The sequence below is a fragment of the Fukomys damarensis genome, unplaced genomic scaffold, assembly GCF_012274545.1.
Source record: "Fukomys damarensis isolate Sample0158 unplaced genomic scaffold, DMR_v1.0_HiC HiC_scaffold_27, whole genome shotgun sequence".
NCBI lineage: Eukaryota > Metazoa > Chordata > Mammalia > Rodentia > Bathyergidae > Fukomys > Fukomys damarensis.
In genome coordinates this window covers 28,057,461-28,075,447 of record NW_022900939.1, presented here as the reverse complement: position 1 = coordinate 28,075,447, position 17,987 = coordinate 28,057,461, and the positions used below count along the sequence as shown (strand labels likewise).

The following is a 17,987-nucleotide window of genomic DNA, read 5'->3' as shown; positions in this document are numbered from 1 at the left end:
TTTCACACAGAAAAAGCCATGTCCCCCATTTTAGAGAAAACAAAAGTGATCTAAAAGGGCAGAACCTAAGCTTCAACTCAGGTCTTTCCCACCCAAATCCTGGCATCTTTATCTACTGTTAAGAATGAGTGAGAGAGAATAAAAGACTGTTTTAAGGAGAATTTTAAACAAATAATTAAGCCCAACAGGTAACTTTTTGAAAATGTTCTACAGGAAATAGAACAAAGTATCTGGAGTTATCTGTAGAATACATACAGACTTCATTTTTTTAAAATTACAATTTAATAGGATCAGTTCTCACCTGCCACTCGAACATCACACGCTAAAGCCAGTTCAAGACCACCACCTAAAGCGAGTCCATCTATTGCTGCAATTGTTGGCACTGGAAGATTAGCTGAAATAGAAAAATATTTTATGCCTCTTCAATTGGATCATTACTATGTAATTCATTTAATTTTTTTCTGTGACTATGTTTTTAAATGGGTATCACATAAGACTTTTACCTTTCACAAAATACAGACATTTCTATCATTATGCTCCCAAAACTAATGATTGTATAGCATTCTACCATACAAACCTGCAATGCTACCTTTAAATCTCCCTATATTATAGAATATTTTTATAAATATTTGTTGTTGAATTAACATAATCACATCTCACAGCCTAAAGTCTTTCATAAAATATTTGGTACATACAAATTTCAAGTTGAAGTGACTTCTGCATTAACTGTGAAATCTGTGACCTTCCTACCTACGGGTCACTCTGGAGCTTAGAATGACAATTCTTCTCAGAGATAATTGTGCATTGGCACACAAGTGCCTGCCCTTTGGAGAACACTTGGTCTGGGCTCTACAACATTGAGTATCTCCTCACACACAGCCTCTGAGGATCCACCCAGTAGCACAAAGGGGAGTGACACTGGCACTCAAAAGTGGACATAACTGAATCCATAAAGACAATATTGTTTTAATGAGATGTCTATAAATTATAGTTTTATTTTTGTACCTCATTGAAAATGTGACTGATTATATCAATTATTCCGTGAAATAGAATGCATGCACGCTTGCTTGCTTGCCCTTTTGAGATATGGTCTCATTATTTACTTCAGGATGGCCCTGAACTCATTATATAGCCCATGATGGTCTTGAACTCGCTGCAATTCTCCCAAGTGCTGAGATTACAGGCGCGTGCCACCAGCACTGCTTAATTTTATGTTTGACTACGGGAATATAAAGCTAGGCTGGATAACCTTAACATAAACAGAACACAGATTTGTAGAAGGTATCATCTCTAATAGTTCAATTCACAGCATCACCCAAAAAAAGGGGGAAAATAACAAAAGGCTCATTCTTTTAAAATACAAATTCGTTCAAGTACAATGAGTCCTACTCGTGCACACTGAGGAATTCACTGGACAAACCTATCTGAAGATGCTGGGAAGGAACACAGACAGCAGTGCACAGCGGGAGGCGCAGGGACAGATGGACAAGGCTTCCCTACAGGCCACATTCACCTTCTGCACCTGCGTGAGCATGTAGGGGAAGGGCAGGACAAATTTAAGATGTCCTTCCCGACACACTTTCAAAAAATAACAGACAGATCTACAATCAATATCTACGGTCAGAAAATGAATTTAATGTATAATTAATACCTACTGAATTTTACCTAAAGAAAAGAAGAGAAAAATTAGTCAAGGGATACAATGGCAAGTTAATCTGAATGGTTTCAAGGTCATCTCAAGCTTCTGAAAATGAAATGGAACCACTACATTACCTTCTAAGAACATACAGAGATTACAGTGGACCCTTCATTTATGAACTCAATCAATTCCCAAGGGCTGGATGTAACTTAAATTGGTCAACGAAGTCTCAGGCTCCTGTACACAGCCTTCAAAGTCTCTCTACTGTATACAGGCAGCTCTCAGAGTCCTTAGAGAGACACTAGCCCAGGATTCCTCAACTAACCTCACACAGGAAGGGATGTTGTAATGTTCTCTCCAGAACTCTTTAGGAGTTAAATCTGTATCTGAGACCATCTGGAAACACAAATGACCAGCACTTGGGTCATAACTCAAAGGTTTTGCTTGTAAGTTAAAACTAAAATTCCAGACATAATCCAAGTTGTTTGTATGTCAAACCGGTTGTAACTCAAGGGTCCACTGTATTTGATTCTCTAAAGCTTTCCCTTGGCCAGTGGTGGTGAACCTATGGCATGTGTGCCACAGCAGGCTGTTCGTATCATTGAAAACTCTGTTACTGTTTTTTCTTTTAATAAATGAGTTGTTTTTTCTAAACTAACACCTCAGTATTCAGGCTAATTGCAGTGCTGGCACTTTGTGATAAATAAGTAGGTTTTGGGTTACAGTTTGGGCCCTCATCTCTAAAAGGTTCACCATTACCTCCCTGGGCCCTGCTATGGTCCCCGCTAGACCCCCTCTACAGATCAGCTTCTGGGAGTCCAGCAGGTGTCGCCCTCATTCATTCACCAACCCACTAAGCCCACACCTGCTCCACTCATAGAATGCTGTAATGCTGTCCGAGCCAGAGGGCAATCTTCAGGCCACTAAGATTAAAGCCATTAACTACAACACTGCCTCCCTAAATCCCCATCTCCTCTGCCTGCTGGGTCCTCACTGTTCCTTCCTTTCCATCTACTTCTGCTTATTTCCCAGCCTTCCTTTCCTCTCAATTCCAGCTCTACCCACAAGGTCTCACTCCCATCTGCAATTTTTACGATTTTAATACCAATATCCGCAATCTCTAAAGTCAAACATCTGCATAGCCCCTGCCTGCTTGACATCTCTATCAAACGCTTTATCACATTCAACACACTCTCAATTAACCCTTCTTAACCAATCCTTCTAGATTCTATTTCCCAGTAACACCTCTCTTCTCCAAATTAACAAGAAGGACACAGAAGCCATCCCAGACATCCTCCTTTCCGATGTCCTCATGTTCAGTAATTCCTGAGTCCTGTGACAGCTTGCAAACCTAAGCCCCGCTCCTGCTGCTGCTGCCAGAGTTCTGGGTCCCATCACTTCTCACAGCAGCAAGTCTCAACTTCATCTCCTTTACCTACAGTTTACCAACCCTCCATGCATCTTCCACACTTGTAATCTTTCTAAAGTAAGTCACACTATTCTATTAAAAACTGCACAACTATTTATTCCACCTTCAAGTTACAAATGGAATCATTTTTTAGCACAGCATGAGACACTTGATGAACTAGTATGCCTACCTCTCCGGTCTCTTCTCTAACCTGAGATACATACTCTGTATTTTAGCCCAAACTCCTTAAAAAAAAACCCAAAACCATTCCCATTCAAGACCCATAACTGCAGCCAGGCGTGGTGGTGCACACCTGTCATCCCATCACTCTGGGAAGCTAAGGCAGGAAGCCTGTAAGTTTAAACACAGCCTAGGTAACTTGCCCAACCTCCTACCCTGCCCCATCTCTACACTGAGCACGTTACAGTTCTGCGTGAAATGCCTAGCTAGCCTCCAGTCTTTCAAGGTATTGCCTAAACATCCCTCCCTTTATCTTGCCATGGAAACCTGTGTACCCTGTTCTCTCAGATCATTCACTACTATACTGTCCATCTGGAACAAAGACTGACATTACATCAAGGTTGCTTAGGGTGGTACTTCCCAATTCTAGACCACCCTCAAGGTTTTAGACAGCCTCTTCTCCTTAATGATTTTAAACATAGCTTATTTTACCTATTTTTCTTGTGTTATTGTTATTATCGATCTCTTCTGCTTTTCTTAAACCTTTAAAGAAATAGCATGACTATATATAGACCTACAGAACTTCAGAAAAGAAAATTTGCAAAGCGCTCCTAAGCTGGAAAGGGCAACATCAAAAAAAGGGTACTTACTTCCTGATGTGTGAAATGGGGTTATCAGTAAGTGCTGAAGGCACTCATTAAGGAACTGCTGAAAGCTGTGATACTGGTATTCCTCATTTCCAAACACAGCTCCTGAAGTCCATGGACTCTCTGGAGTAAACAAGCTATCTTTTGTATGCTAATAATGAAATTGGGTAGCAGGAAGAGGCTTCCAGATGACAGCTGGTCACAGGAAAAGACCAAGCCATAACTAGTGGGTCAAGACTTTAAACCCCATCCCTAAACCTTCTGAGAAAGGAGACAGGCTGAAGACAGAGTTGATCACCAATGGCCAATGATATAATCAATTGTGCCTACATAAAGAAGCCCCCATAAAAACCCAAGAGGATAGGGTTGGGATGGGCTTTTGATAGATCTTAAAGATATGGCAGCTCCTGGAGGATGGCCATTTGGAAAGGGCATGGCAGTTCCATGCCCCTTCTCCCATACCTTACCCTATGCATCTCTTCACCCAGCTGTTCATCTGTAGTTTTGTAACATCCTTTATAGCAAGAGTGACTATAAGTACTGTGTTTCCCTGAGTTCTATGAGCCTCTCCAGCAAGTTAAAGCAACCCACAGAGCAGGTCATGAGAACCTCAGTATACTGCCAGTCACAAAGAAGTACAAGTAACAACTCACCACTTGGCAAATGGCATCTATGGTCCTGAACCCTCAACTTGTGGGATCTGATGCAATCTCCAGGCAGAAAGTGTCAGAACCAAATTAGAGGACGCCTAGCTGGCACGCACTGGACAGTCTACTGCAGAACTGTTTGCTTGGTGTGGGAAGAAAAAACACCAGAGTGTTTTGAGTTGCACTATATGTATGGGGACAGGAAAAAACACTTGGATTTTTTTCTATAGCTTTATAAGGTGATTCTTCAAGAAAGAGAAATAAAAAGAAATCAGTTTAGAAATCAAGCCAGGCCTAAACATCTATTCCACTGAGTTTAAAACAGAGTTCCAGTTTCAGGAATGCCCAACTCATAGTTAACAGGTGTTTTCCTCACATTCCTCTGATTTTTCCCCTAGAAGTAGAAGCAAAATCATGTATATGGAAAGAGAAATTTTTCTTCACAACAGATTGCGCTCTAAAAATTCAGAGAAGCAGGAGTCAAAGAAATAACCCCAGTACAATCTGCAATTCATACTAATAGTAAGTGAACCCAGATGTATTCAGCCTGAAGCCCAAAGAAAGTTGTACAGAAAGATCAATATTCCTGGTCACCCGCAGTGTTTTTCACATTGCATTACGAAGGGGAATACCCAGCCATCTGGAACAGCTGATGAGGCTCCCCACAGTAAATACTACTTAAATACCATGCTTGGCCAACAAAGTAACACATACTATCTCTTTAGGTGAAAAACATTATTAAAATAAGAAAAATAACCATGTATTTAAAAAGCACTTTAATGAAACTGACTGATGAAAATCCCCTCTCTACCACTCTACCCCACAAGAAATGTATTTTTTCTTTTTTTGACAGTATTGGAGGTTGAACCCACGTACTGAGCTATGTCCCTAGCACCCCTCCTTTTTTGAGACTGTCTCACAAAGTTGCTAAATTGCCCATTCTGAGCTTGAACTTGGGAACCTCCTGCCTCAGCCTCTCAGAGGACTGAGACTGTAGGTGTGCCTGACAGCGCCAGCTCAGAAACAAGCACCCTGTGTTAATAAAACACTGCAGAATGATGGAAATTCAATTCAGTAAAGAGGTTTCAGGAACCACCTGACCTGAGAGGTATGGTAGGAAATAAGAAGTAAAATGTGAAGGTGCTGAGCTGGGAGATGGCGGCTGGAGGGACTCAAATGAATCAGCTCCTGCTCAGGTTTTCTTGATTCTGATGTTAGAGAAAGAACACTTCCCCTGACATATTCATACTTTTTGGAATTAATGAAAGTTATTTTTAAATTTGATAGTTTAGAATTTGAGAAATGAAGCTTCTCAAGGGTCTAAAAATTACATTACAACTTGCAAGAAATACGTAACACCAAATGACAAGACTTTGGGAGCCCTTATACAGAAAGATTAAGAAACCCAGGGTAAGAACATTCTCAAATCATTAAATATGTGAACTGCCTGATTCCTTCAATATTAATTAACATAAATTGGCACAGTAGAAAACAGTCTATAAAACTTTTCCTACTGAAGAATATTTACGTAGAATAACATAACTAGTGTTCAATGGATATTTACACATTAGCCATTTTACAGTATTATAAATTCTAAAGCTATACATATCACTAATTTTTTTCCCAAAAGATGTTATGTCTTAGCAAATTTTTTTTTCAGGAAATACGCATCTTCTCAAAGCACATGCGAGTTTCGTAGTTATCTCTTATGTTTGTCTTTATATCTAGTATTTCCTCTACTTGAGCACACTCAATAATTATATGCCTAAAATAAAACCCACTTTTATTTATTTTTTTTTATTGAGTTTATTGGTACATTTAGGGATACAGTACAGTTACATTCATTGTTGGGATCATGTACCTTTACATGGCAAGTCTTGATTCTCATTTTTTTCCCCTTACCTCTGCCCTCCCTTCACCCCCTCCTCCCCTCCCCATCTACAAACACTTTATTTTCATCTTTTCATTCTCTCACATTTTTTTCTTTTCCCTTTTTGTTCTTCCCCTACGTATCACACCTTCCCTACACCTTTAGCTCCTTTCCTCCCATTTCTAAATGTCAGTAATCTTATTAGAATCTTATGCATTGTTGCAGAATATTCACACCAGGGAAACTATTCGGTATTTACACATGTGGGACTTATTTATTTCACTTAGGAGTATATCTTCAATATGTATCCATTTTCCTATGAATGAATCTATTCTCTCGCTCTTTATGGCTGAGTAATATTCCATTTTATAGAAAAACCACAACTTCTTTATCCAGTTTCCAACGGATGGGCAAATAGGTTGTTTCCAAGATTTAGCTATTACAAACTGTGCCGCTATAAACATGGGTGCACATACTTCTCTGTGATATGATTCTTTCAGTTCTCTTGGAAAGATACCCAACAGAGGGATGGCTGGGTCAAATGGAACCTCCAGTCCAAGCTCTTTGAGGTATCTCCATATTGATTTCCATAGTGGTTGCACTAGTCTGCACTCCCACCAACAATGGAGGAGGGTTCCTTTCTCCCCACAACCCCGCCAACATTTGTTATTGTGTGATTTCTTGATAGCAGCCATTCTTTGTGGGGTGAGGTGGAATCTTAGTGTTGTTTTCATCTGCATCTCTCGAATGATCAGTGATGTGGAACATTTTTTCATATATTTTCTTGCTGCTTTCACTTCTTTGTATGAGAAATGTCTGTTCATTTCGGATGCCCATTTTTGGATCGGGTCTTTATATTTGGGGGGACTGATTGTTTTGAGTTCTTTATATATCCTTGATAATAGTCCTTTGTCTGAGGTACAGCTGGTAAAAATTTTTTCCCACATTGTAGATTGTCTCTTAGTTCTGCTAATGGTTTCTTTTGAAGTACAGAAGCTTTTTAGTAAGATGAGATCCCAGTTGTTGATTCTTTCTGCTAGTTCCCGTGCTACTGAGGATTTGTTCATAAAGTCTTTTCCTATACCAATGTCTTCCAGAGTTCTGCCTAACTTACTTTCCAGCAAGTTTAATGTTTCTGTTTTAATATTTAGATCTTTAATCCATTTGGATTTTAATTTAGTGCACGGCGAAAGATAAGGGTCTAATTTTAATCTGTGACAGGTTGAATAAAACCCACTTTTAAAAAGGCAGAATATCAGTTCGAATAGCTAAAGGAATTAAAAGTGGCCCTTGTATGTGAGTGCAAATGAATGAGACGAGACGTGCAAATCCAACGGGCAGTGGCTTTTCCCAACAGTAAAAGGAAGAAATTATGACTCGATATGTTATGCAAGCATCAAGATCAGACACTATTTTAAGATTCAAGCCAGGAAATGAGCTACGAATGACAAAGAAAATAATAGCCCTTTGCAATGGTCCTAAAAATATAACTAAAGCAAACAATTGAACCATTTTGCTATTTAAAGAAAGCAAAATGAAAGCAGCAGTAAGTCAGACCTCTGGTACACACTTATGGCCTGGGCTAAATGTTCTCTGGGCAGAGCAGAATGTGGGAAAATGTGAGTATCTACTTCTGCTCATGTGGAGGTAAAACATACAATGTGGGTCATCTGTACGCCTCTAGAAAAATATGAACAGCTCAATTATTAATACAGTAAGTTCCAATTACCTTAAATTCAGTTAAAACTTTACCTTTGGCACAATGTGTATCCTCCCAGTTCCTTGAAGTTTAAAAGAAAGTACAAAAACAAAACAGGCCCTGGGTAAAACCTGAAGGCTGACTGTATCTCAGCTCTCTGCAGGCCTGCAGGCTGTCTGCCAGCAGGTACCAGCGGGGAGGGCAGGCCTGCAGTCAGGGGCTGAGGAGTTTCGGCATCACACTCTCAACAGGGAGTGTGTCCAAGAGCCAAGGGTCACAATTCTCTAAGCATGATAACTTGATTCTAGAACCAGGTTAAAATCCAATTAAAGGGTAGGCTGGGCCCCGATCCACCGCAGGAAGGAGAGCCATGCCTGCTCCCGACGCAGCAGCCATCGCTCAAGCGCCGGGAAGGTAGCCGCGTGGGTGCCCCTGAACCCCCATAATTTGCCCCCCTCCGCACTCTCAGACCTCCCGACTGTGCAAGTCTTTGGACCCACTCTGCAAAGACAGAGGTGGTCATCAAGGGTATTTTTCTGAGTTCCCAACTTTGAACATCTTTAAAGAAAGGGCGTGGGAAACCTGTAATAGAACGTTGCGGAATTCAACCATTCAGAAGGATGGGGAACACAATCTGGGCCTTGCAGCCCGAGGTCAGTCAGCGTCACGGGGTTCAGCAATCAGCTAACTGAGATCAGGGGTCTTGCATCCTCGCTCTGTTTGAGCCATTAAATGGTAAATATACTATATTGAAAAGTTTGTTCACTGCATACATGTTCTGGACTGCTTCTTGATTTCAATTTAATTCAAATGATTTAAGGGTGATAGACGAGTGACTACCACAGGTGGTCAGTGTCCAAATTGTGCTTGATCTTAATGTGTTGCTGATTGTATCAGTTGGGGTAAAGCACTGCCGTTGATTTGATGAGCTGTTTTCTCTGATGTTATGAAGATGAGAATGTCTGTGGGTCGTTAGAGACACAGAAGCTAGGGTGCAACTATATCAGGAAGATTTGGGTGATAATCCAGAGATTAAACTAAGGACAGTCCGACAACAAAAATTAAAATGAGAAAACACTTAAGCAAGACACAAGGACAGACTTCCAGTTCACCAATGACAAACAGTAGGGCAAATGAGGATGAAAAGGCCGATAGTGAACCACCAGGACACCCTGAACTCAAAGCATAGGAAGTAACAAAACAGATCAATCAGGCTCTAGAAAAATTCAAAACAGAAATAATTTCCCAGATAACCATAGAGATAGTGAGCAAAATGGAAGTTGTGATTCGAGACTCTAGAGCAGAAACTGACAGAAAAATAGATGAGCTCAGGACCATGATAGAAGCCATGAAGGCCCAGCATAAGAAAGAAATGGAAAAAATAAACGCCCAACATAGGAAAGAAATGGAATCCATAAAAGAGATTCAAACAGATATCCAGGAGATTAAACATTCTATTGAAAGTGTACGCAACAGAATAAAAGAATGCGAAGATAGGCTCTCAGATATAGAAGATAAGATTGCAGTCAGTGACCATGAAAAAAGAGGTCTCTTACAAACAGTAAGAGATCATGAGAAATTGATCCAACAACTCCTAGATGATGCAAAGAAAAATAACATTAGACTGATAGGAATACATGAAGTAGCAGGAGAAAATACAAATGACTTAAAAAAGCTGTTCAAAGAATTCATGACAGAAAACTTCCCAAACAGAGGAGAAGAACTTGACATTCAGATAAATGAGGCATATAGGACACCAACTAGCCACAATCAAAAAAAATCTACACCTAGACATATAATAATCAAGATCCCAGAAACCCAGCAGAAGAACAAAATACTACAAGCAGTAAGAGAAAAGAAACAAATCACATACAAAGGAAAGCCCATCAGAACCACAGCAGACTTTTCAACACAAACCCTTGGGGCAAGGAGAGCCTGGAATGAGATATTTCATGTACTAAAAGAGAACAACCTCCAACCTAGACTGATGTATCCAGCAAAACTCTCTTTCAAAATGGAGGGGGAAATAAGACACTTCCACGACAAAGAACACCTGAGAAACTACACGAATACCAAACAAGCACTATAAGGAATTCTAAACAAGACCCTCGAAAAAGCCAATGAAGGCAACAACACCATGAGGCCCAACAGAGCAAATCAAATAGGCAAGGCAAGAAATTAAAAGGAGAAGGTGAAAAAGTAAAAAGAGTCAACAAAAGGCCAATAACATGTCAATAATAAGTCAGTACATATCAGTTATAACCAGCAATGTCAATGGCCTCAACTCACCAATCAAGAGAAATAGACTGGCAAAATGGAATAAGAAGCAAAATCCAACAATATGTTGTATACAAGAAACACACCTAGTGCAAAAAGAAGCCCATAGACTGAAAGTGAAAAGATAGAAAACAATTCTCCATGTGACAGGAGCCCAGAAAAAAACAGGGGTAGCAATCTTATTTGCAGACAAAGTAAATTTCAAACCAAAACTGAATCTAGTATTATTGATGTAGGACAGTACTGTATCATACCTCTATGAATGTAAAATATCTAGTACCGGCTTTATGATACATAGTAGGGACCGTGCTTTATAAGAGCTACATTTAATGATATTACTCTAGAATGTTCTCTTTCCAGATGATGATTGAGAGGCTATTAGAAAAAATGGTGCCAGGTACCACAACAGCAACAGAACTTTGCTGTTTTCTGGATATTATTCTTTTCTTTCTTTTCTTTTTTTTAATGGAATGTGCTGAATGTCTATAATTTTGTTCAGATGACTGCAGAACCTGGAAAAGCTGTTGCTGCTATCGATGCATAACATACTATTATTAGTCCATATATATATATACATACACACACACACACACACACACACACACACACACACACATACACATATATAAATTGAGTTTTGGAAAACTTTAACAGTGCTGCCAACTTTGGAAAAAGTCATCCCAATTTACTGTGTTGACTTGGCATTGTACAGAAATAGACAACCATATTGGTCTAGAAATGTTAATTTATTTATTTATTTTTCCATGTGTACAGGGGTAACACATCGTACTAAATATGTAAGGTCATATCTACGTGGGTTTGATTACAGAAACTAATATTCTCTAAATAATGAAAAAAAGAATAAGACTATAAGAGTGAGAACCAATTTAAATGTGTTCAGGGACCATTTTCATCTCCAGAATTAAGGATTATTTTGATGTTACATCATTGCCTTTTCTCTTTTAGGATTCCCTACTTTTAACGTTCATACAGAGATTTCTTTAACTGAAATACCAAATAGTTTCTTTGGTGTGAAAACTATAATAGTACACAGGATCCTAATGAGATAATTAATAATGTGAAATAGGAAGTAAAGGGCTAAAGGTGTGAGCAAAGTGGAAAGGGTGGGGGAAAGGTAATAAGGGAGAGGAAAAAAATATGAGAAACTGAAAAAATGGAAATAAAATGCTTGTAAATGGGGAGGGGAGGAGCGGGTGAAGGGAGGGCAGAGACAAGGGGAAAAATGAGAATCAAGATCTACTATGTAAAGGTACAGAATCCCAATGATGAATGTAATTGTATTGTATACCTAGATTGTACCAATAACTTCAATAAAATGAAAAAAACAATCCAATTAAAGTAGACAAACTCTCCAAGTTGCTGTGATAAGGTGGACAGCAGCAATGCTTCTCCCAAAGGTGTTATCAGGTCAAGAACCACTGCTGAAGCCTAGCAGCGTCCCCACCACATACAGCCCAGCAGGGTGCTTTCAGGTTGTACCAATTCATACAGAAAAGAAAGTAAGTTCATTTTTTTTTTAATTAGGAAAGGAGGGAAACACCTTAAAATAAGTAATCATTCCTTCCATTAACACCAGAGGAAGCAGGCAGAGGCAACGGCCAGAAGACTCTGTCCTGATGCCGCTACAGGACCAAATGGGAAGCTGTAAGCACCGAAACAACCTGACCACAGTGCTGCAGATCTTATGCAGTGACCAAGGCAAAGAATGCCTTCCTTAAATTGAACAGCACAGCTTCATCCAAAGTGTCTAAAACCACATTTGGAAAAATTCAGCCATACATCATTATAATACTGTACTGAGACATTATTTTACCAGCATCTTTAAACCTGACAGAATGTTGACAAAGCTATCTGTTATGACATAACATAGATGACTTTTGTAGTCAACTGGAAAAGAGTATCTATTTTTTTTTTAAAGCAATTCAGTTAATGAAAAGAACTTATTCTTTCATATAAGTGAGGGTCAGTTCCTGAGCTATCCACACCAGTACTCAAGCCAGAACATCAGGGGTATGAATCTAGCCCTCAGCAGTAATATGGTATACTACCTAAGCTGATACTGTAAGTAGCAACAAGCAAGGAAATTGGCTGATACTGCTCAGACAGGGATGCCACCAGTTCGAATGAGCCCACCGCCATCTTAGAGAAATGCAAGTTTCATTTTACTTAGGACACAGAGGACACTCAGCAAGCCATAAGCAGTCACAGAGGACACATCAACAAGTCACAAGCCCACCATTTCTCTGACCCACTCTCTCAGAAAGCCCTCTAAAAAGCACTGTTAACAAAACCTCTTAGCCTATAAGAGATACTGTCTCTGTTCTCCTCATAGAGGTCCTTCTCAGGGTTAGCAATAAACCTGCTTGGACTGTTGAGTACGCATCCCTCTTTTTTTCCCCCACTCCCTGGAAAAGTCCTAAGCTCATCAATACTTCATTAAACTTACACCAGTGCCATGCCAAATGCTCTGAGAAGCAGCAGAACACAACTGTGGGGAGTTCAGATGTTTAAATCCCCAGGTCTGAGACCGCTGTAAGCAAATACTTATAAAGCACTATTTGTGGCCACTGTGTCATGAACCCTACAAACATTTAAATCTTTCATGAGCATTAAAATGTGAATTAGAAACACCTAACTCTCTCATTCCCCACCTCTCCACCGCTGGACTGGGGTGTGGCTTAGGCAGCAGCTCTCTGCCCCTCCCCCTGGCTTCCCTTTGCTCCCCCTTGCACCCCAAATGACTAGGACAGCTGCCTTCAGCGTCCTCCCTGGCTATCAAATTGCCATTTCTTCACTCCACTGGGGATATAGCAGGGCAGGATGGTGCCCCCCCCCAACTTCAGCAGATATGGCCCTTTTCAAGAACAAGAGCACTCTAAAGCAGGTAAGATCAGAGAGCCCCTTATTTGCATACCCAGCATTCGTAGCAAGCTTTCCAGAAGGTTCTCTGGTGTCAGCCCTCATTCTCATTGAAATAGGCCTGAAGCTGCTACATAATCAGCATTTCCCAGGCATTCCTTGGGTTCTGTCTAAGAGTATTCCCTCCTTTACACTGGTCCCCTGTGCTGCTGTACAGACCCTGTTATAGTAGACTCCCTTGGAGTTCCTGTAAATCTGTTTGTGATTTACTTTTCAGGCAGTGTGGACACCAAAAGTTCTACAAATCTACTTGGATTTTTATCCTGACTCAGTATCCAAAAAATGATGAGTAAAAATACTCAGAGCTATTAGCACCAAAAAGCTCCTGAGACCAGCAGCCAAACAAAACCAACCAGTAGTCAACCTGTGGTGTCCAGTACAATCTGGTATCAGAACCAGGACCCAGTAGTCAACCTGTGGTGTCCAGTACAAACTGGTATCAGAAGCTAATGACTAGCCAGCAGCAGCAGTGTCCAAGAGCTGGTTGTGTCAATGCTGGCAGCCACATCACCTTGGTGTCACCTGGTGACATCTGGACTGCTAGCCAAGCCTCACAATGCTGATTCATCGTGTTTATCTGAATTGATCAGAAGAACTCTAAACTGATTGGCAACATTAAGGATAATCATGACCTTCAGTTGATACATTCGGACAATGAGTTTCAGAGAATTTGTTGCTACTTGCCTGGCATCACTACCAAGTGAGCACAGGAGGATGGCTCCAGGCTCTTGCTCTTAAACCATTCCGCCTATCACTAATTCTCAGGGCTCCTAAGGATTTGACATTGTAGGCCATCCTTCCTTCCTCCCCCAAGGACATGCACCCATGTATCTGAAGAAAGAAAAATGACACTGCATGAAGTGTGACCAAACTACCGGCTTTACACTCTACTAATTCCTGGGATCTAAGAGAGAAATCATAGTTCACTGGTCCCAACTGGGGGGACAGGAACTGGCAGCAAAGCCTCAGTGCCAACTCTTAAGAGTTCAGACTTGAGTCTGTACAGTGGCAGTATCCAAGTAAAGGCCACTAAAGTAGGAAAGGTCAGTCCAAGAGCATCTTCTTCCTACCACAATCCACAAACACAGAAAGCCTCTCTGGGGAAATGAGAGGCAGGCTGGTGAAATCCCCACACATTCCCACTTGACAATGTCCATGGTTGCCTGCATTTGCGACTCTCTTGGTACTTTTCAAAATTCTGCTTATATGGCAAATGTAGTTACATCCAGTTCCGACAAAAAATATAAAGCAACAAGTTATTTACTTTCACCTAGCAGGAAAAAATACATATACATGACTATGGCCTTTATGAACTCCAAGGCTCTAATTTTCCTGCTGTTCAGTGTGGCCTGGGGAACAGCAGCATTAGCAGTACCTATGCACTGTTGGGAGCATAAGACCAGGCCCATCTCTGACCTGCTGCATTAGGGTTTTCAGTATTAATTTACACAAAGAGTGCATACAGTCTGAAAAGCTCTGGGTAGCTAGGTCAGTCCACAGGAACCCAACAATCTCACCACCCTATAGGACAGCATACTGATCCATAGAAAGCTCGAACAGTCCTAATTCTTGAGGTAAGACCCATAAATGTAGAGACTGTGAACACTTGCACTTAATGTCCACAGCGACTTCACTGTTACAGCCCAAACCTGGATGCAAATGTCCCTCATGCAGTACAAGTGTACCATGGAACACTACTCAGGAATAAAAATGGAACTAAATACTGACACATGCTACAAAGTCAAAGAATCCAAAAAGATTACACTAGTAAAAGACAACATACAAATATTACTACATATTGCTTCCTATTTGTATATAATTCTAAAATATAGAAATTTATAGTGACAGCAAGTTCAGTAATTACCTAAGGACAGTTTGGGGAGGAGGTAGAGAGGAACAAAAGAAATGGATTGAGATAAACAAAGAGAAAATATCTGTGAGAAATGGACATATTTATCCATTATCTTGACTATGGCAATGCTTTCACAAGTCAATATGTGAAATTCATGACCCGTAGACTGTATTTCAAGAAAGCTATTTTTTTAATTATGTAGCTCAAATGATATAAAAATAATAATGCCAAAAAAAGAGAAGTACACTGATTTCTTACATTTGCTTTTAAAAGGCTGATGGAGCAATGAAATTTAAAACTGACAAACCAAGTGATAGAAGCATGACTAAATTTAAAATTTTAAAGAAAACACTAACCCAGCACTCTGGGAGGCTGAAGTGGGAGGATCACAAGTTCAAGCCCAACCTGGGCTACCTGGTGTATTAGCAAGACCCTGCCTCAAAATAAAAAATAAGGAGTGAGGATGTAGCTCAGTACAAAGCCCCGGGTTCCATCCCTAGTATGTGAAAAATGAAAGGAGAAAAAAAAAACTAAACTAAAAAACTGGTAGGACAAAAAAAAAAAAAAAAAAAAAAAAAAGGGAGGGAAAAAAAAAAAAAAAAAAAAAAAAAAGTGGGAAGGATTTAAAAACAGCAATACACCCATTTAGTCAGCACTCATTGTAGGAAGCTAACAGGACTTTCTAAAAAAAACTAGATCAAGTGTACTACATGAAGTGCAATAAAAATAACAATCCTTTCACATTAGTAGAATAAAACCCATATAAAGAACAAACTAAAAAAGCACTTACCAGTTAAGATGATTTTCAAAGTATAAAAGCACCAAAATCAGAGGTACAGAAAATCATAATCATAGCCTCGCACCATATACATCATTACATTTGCAAAAGCTATATTCATCCAGTAAGGCAACTACCCAGATCACAAAGCAAACACAAAGCCAAGCAGAACATGAAGAGAAATCAGAGAAGCAAAGACAAGACAAAGTTAGCAACAGATGCGAATGGCACCTCAGTCAAACACAAAGAGAATGTCTCACAATCTTAAAAAAGGCAAGAATAAAATACTATTTTACCAACAGAATCAGGTATCTCATGTAAAAATCAAGAGAACCCCCAAAAATATACATTTTAAATTAGCGGAACAGCAATAATGACTTATTTATAGGAAAAAGAGAATAGAGAAAAGCTGCTGAGTTTTAACAGTCTATAATAAAAACATATTCAGATATTCCTTATGGAATTAAAAGATAATAAAGCCCCAAAACTTAGAATTCTTGTATTAGTCTTGTCAAGTTCTAGTGCAGTATTAGCATGATGAGCTTGGGTACTAAAGTACTGCGCCAGCTTCACAAGTCTGATTTTCAGCTAAGCACCATGGGATACCTCTCTACATGGGAGGCCAAAGTGGAGAATCACTTGCACACAGAGGCTCAAGTATAGCCTGAAATACAGAGAATCCCTGCTCAAAGAAAAAAAATATAATTTCCCCAAAATTGCCAAAAATCACACAGCTAAGGCAATAAAATTTCAAAACAGAGTCATAAGCCATAAACTATGCACACTGAACAAGAGTATATTAACTTGTTAGAGAAAATAACTGACTCCTAGATACTCGCTTTCATTTTTTTATCATTCTTGAAAAGAAGATAGACAACAAAAATTTGAGATCTGTATTTAAGTCACGACATGGAAAACAATTAGCATACAATCAATCTCTCAATTACCACAGTTAAGCATTTCCACTATTTCAAACTAGGAAAATAAAAAAGTAAAATATATGCTGGTTTGAATCTAACTTAACTACATTCGTTATGTATTTTAAAAATTTCTTTGACCTTCAAATAAACACAAAAGACAGTGAATATGAATAAATATTTCAGGTCTATTTTGCAGAGTGACAATTCTGTAAACTTTAAAATGTTCCTTATTAAATAATTCTAACACAATATTCATACAACTAACACAGAAGTTAATAATTACTTAGGAAAGAGCAAAGAAAATAAAACAAGTATATAATCTCTCAAACTGTAAGAAAACAGTCACTGTGGTACTAATTTTCAAAGTATGTTATGTTTCATTTCAGATAAAGTAAGATAAAAATGAAACACTTAAAAAGAGCTATGGCTGGTACAAAATAGGGATAAATCATTAAAATCTAAAAAAAATCAATCACATTCAGATTATTTGTGACTAATCCCTAAATACCTCTAATGAAATGGAAGCTTAATGGGAACATACCTAGAATTAATACAAGCTACCAAGTACTCAATACTCACAAATCTTTAAATGCTAATATGAAGTACAAGGAAAAGTTTTTTATTTTTGTTTTTGTTTTTTGGTGGTACTGGAGATTGAACCCAGGGCTTTTACACTGAGCTACAACCCCAGCCCATTTTTTCTACTGTTTTATGTTTTGAAACAGAATGTCACAAAGTCAAAGATGTTAGGGTCACTAAATTGCCCTGGCTTGAATTTACAATCCTTCTACCTCAGCTTCTCAGAGCACTGGAATTACAGCCATGCACCACCACACCCAGAAGAAAAATTAATTTATAACTTTACAAGCATATTTCCTAGTTTAGTGTTTTATGTAATTAAAATGAATAAGACTAGTTGGGCCTGGTGGTGCACACCTATAATCACAGCACTCAAGAGGCTGAGGCAGAAGGATCACTGCAAGTGCAAGGTCAGCCTGGGCTACATAGTGAGTACAATGCTAGCCTGGACTACACAGCAAGACCCTGTCTCCAAAAACAAAAACAAAAACAAAAACAAAACTAAACTAAACTAAAAAAGGTAAATGAAGGAATGAATAGCATGGTAAGTG

At 39.3% G+C, this 17,987-nt stretch overlaps 1 protein-coding gene across 1 annotated transcript in view; it reads right to left on the bottom strand.

The window, feature by feature from the left end:
- Auh (AU RNA binding methylglutaconyl-CoA hydratase) overlaps positions 1-17,987 on the bottom strand; it is a 177,093-nt gene that overhangs the window by 101,642 nt on the left and 57,464 nt on the right. Inside the window, exon 6 of the mRNA XM_033756824.1 lies at positions 302-394. Coding sequence (XP_033612715.1) covers positions 302-394 — 93 coding nt within the window. The remainder of the gene's footprint in view (positions 1-301; positions 395-17,987) is intronic.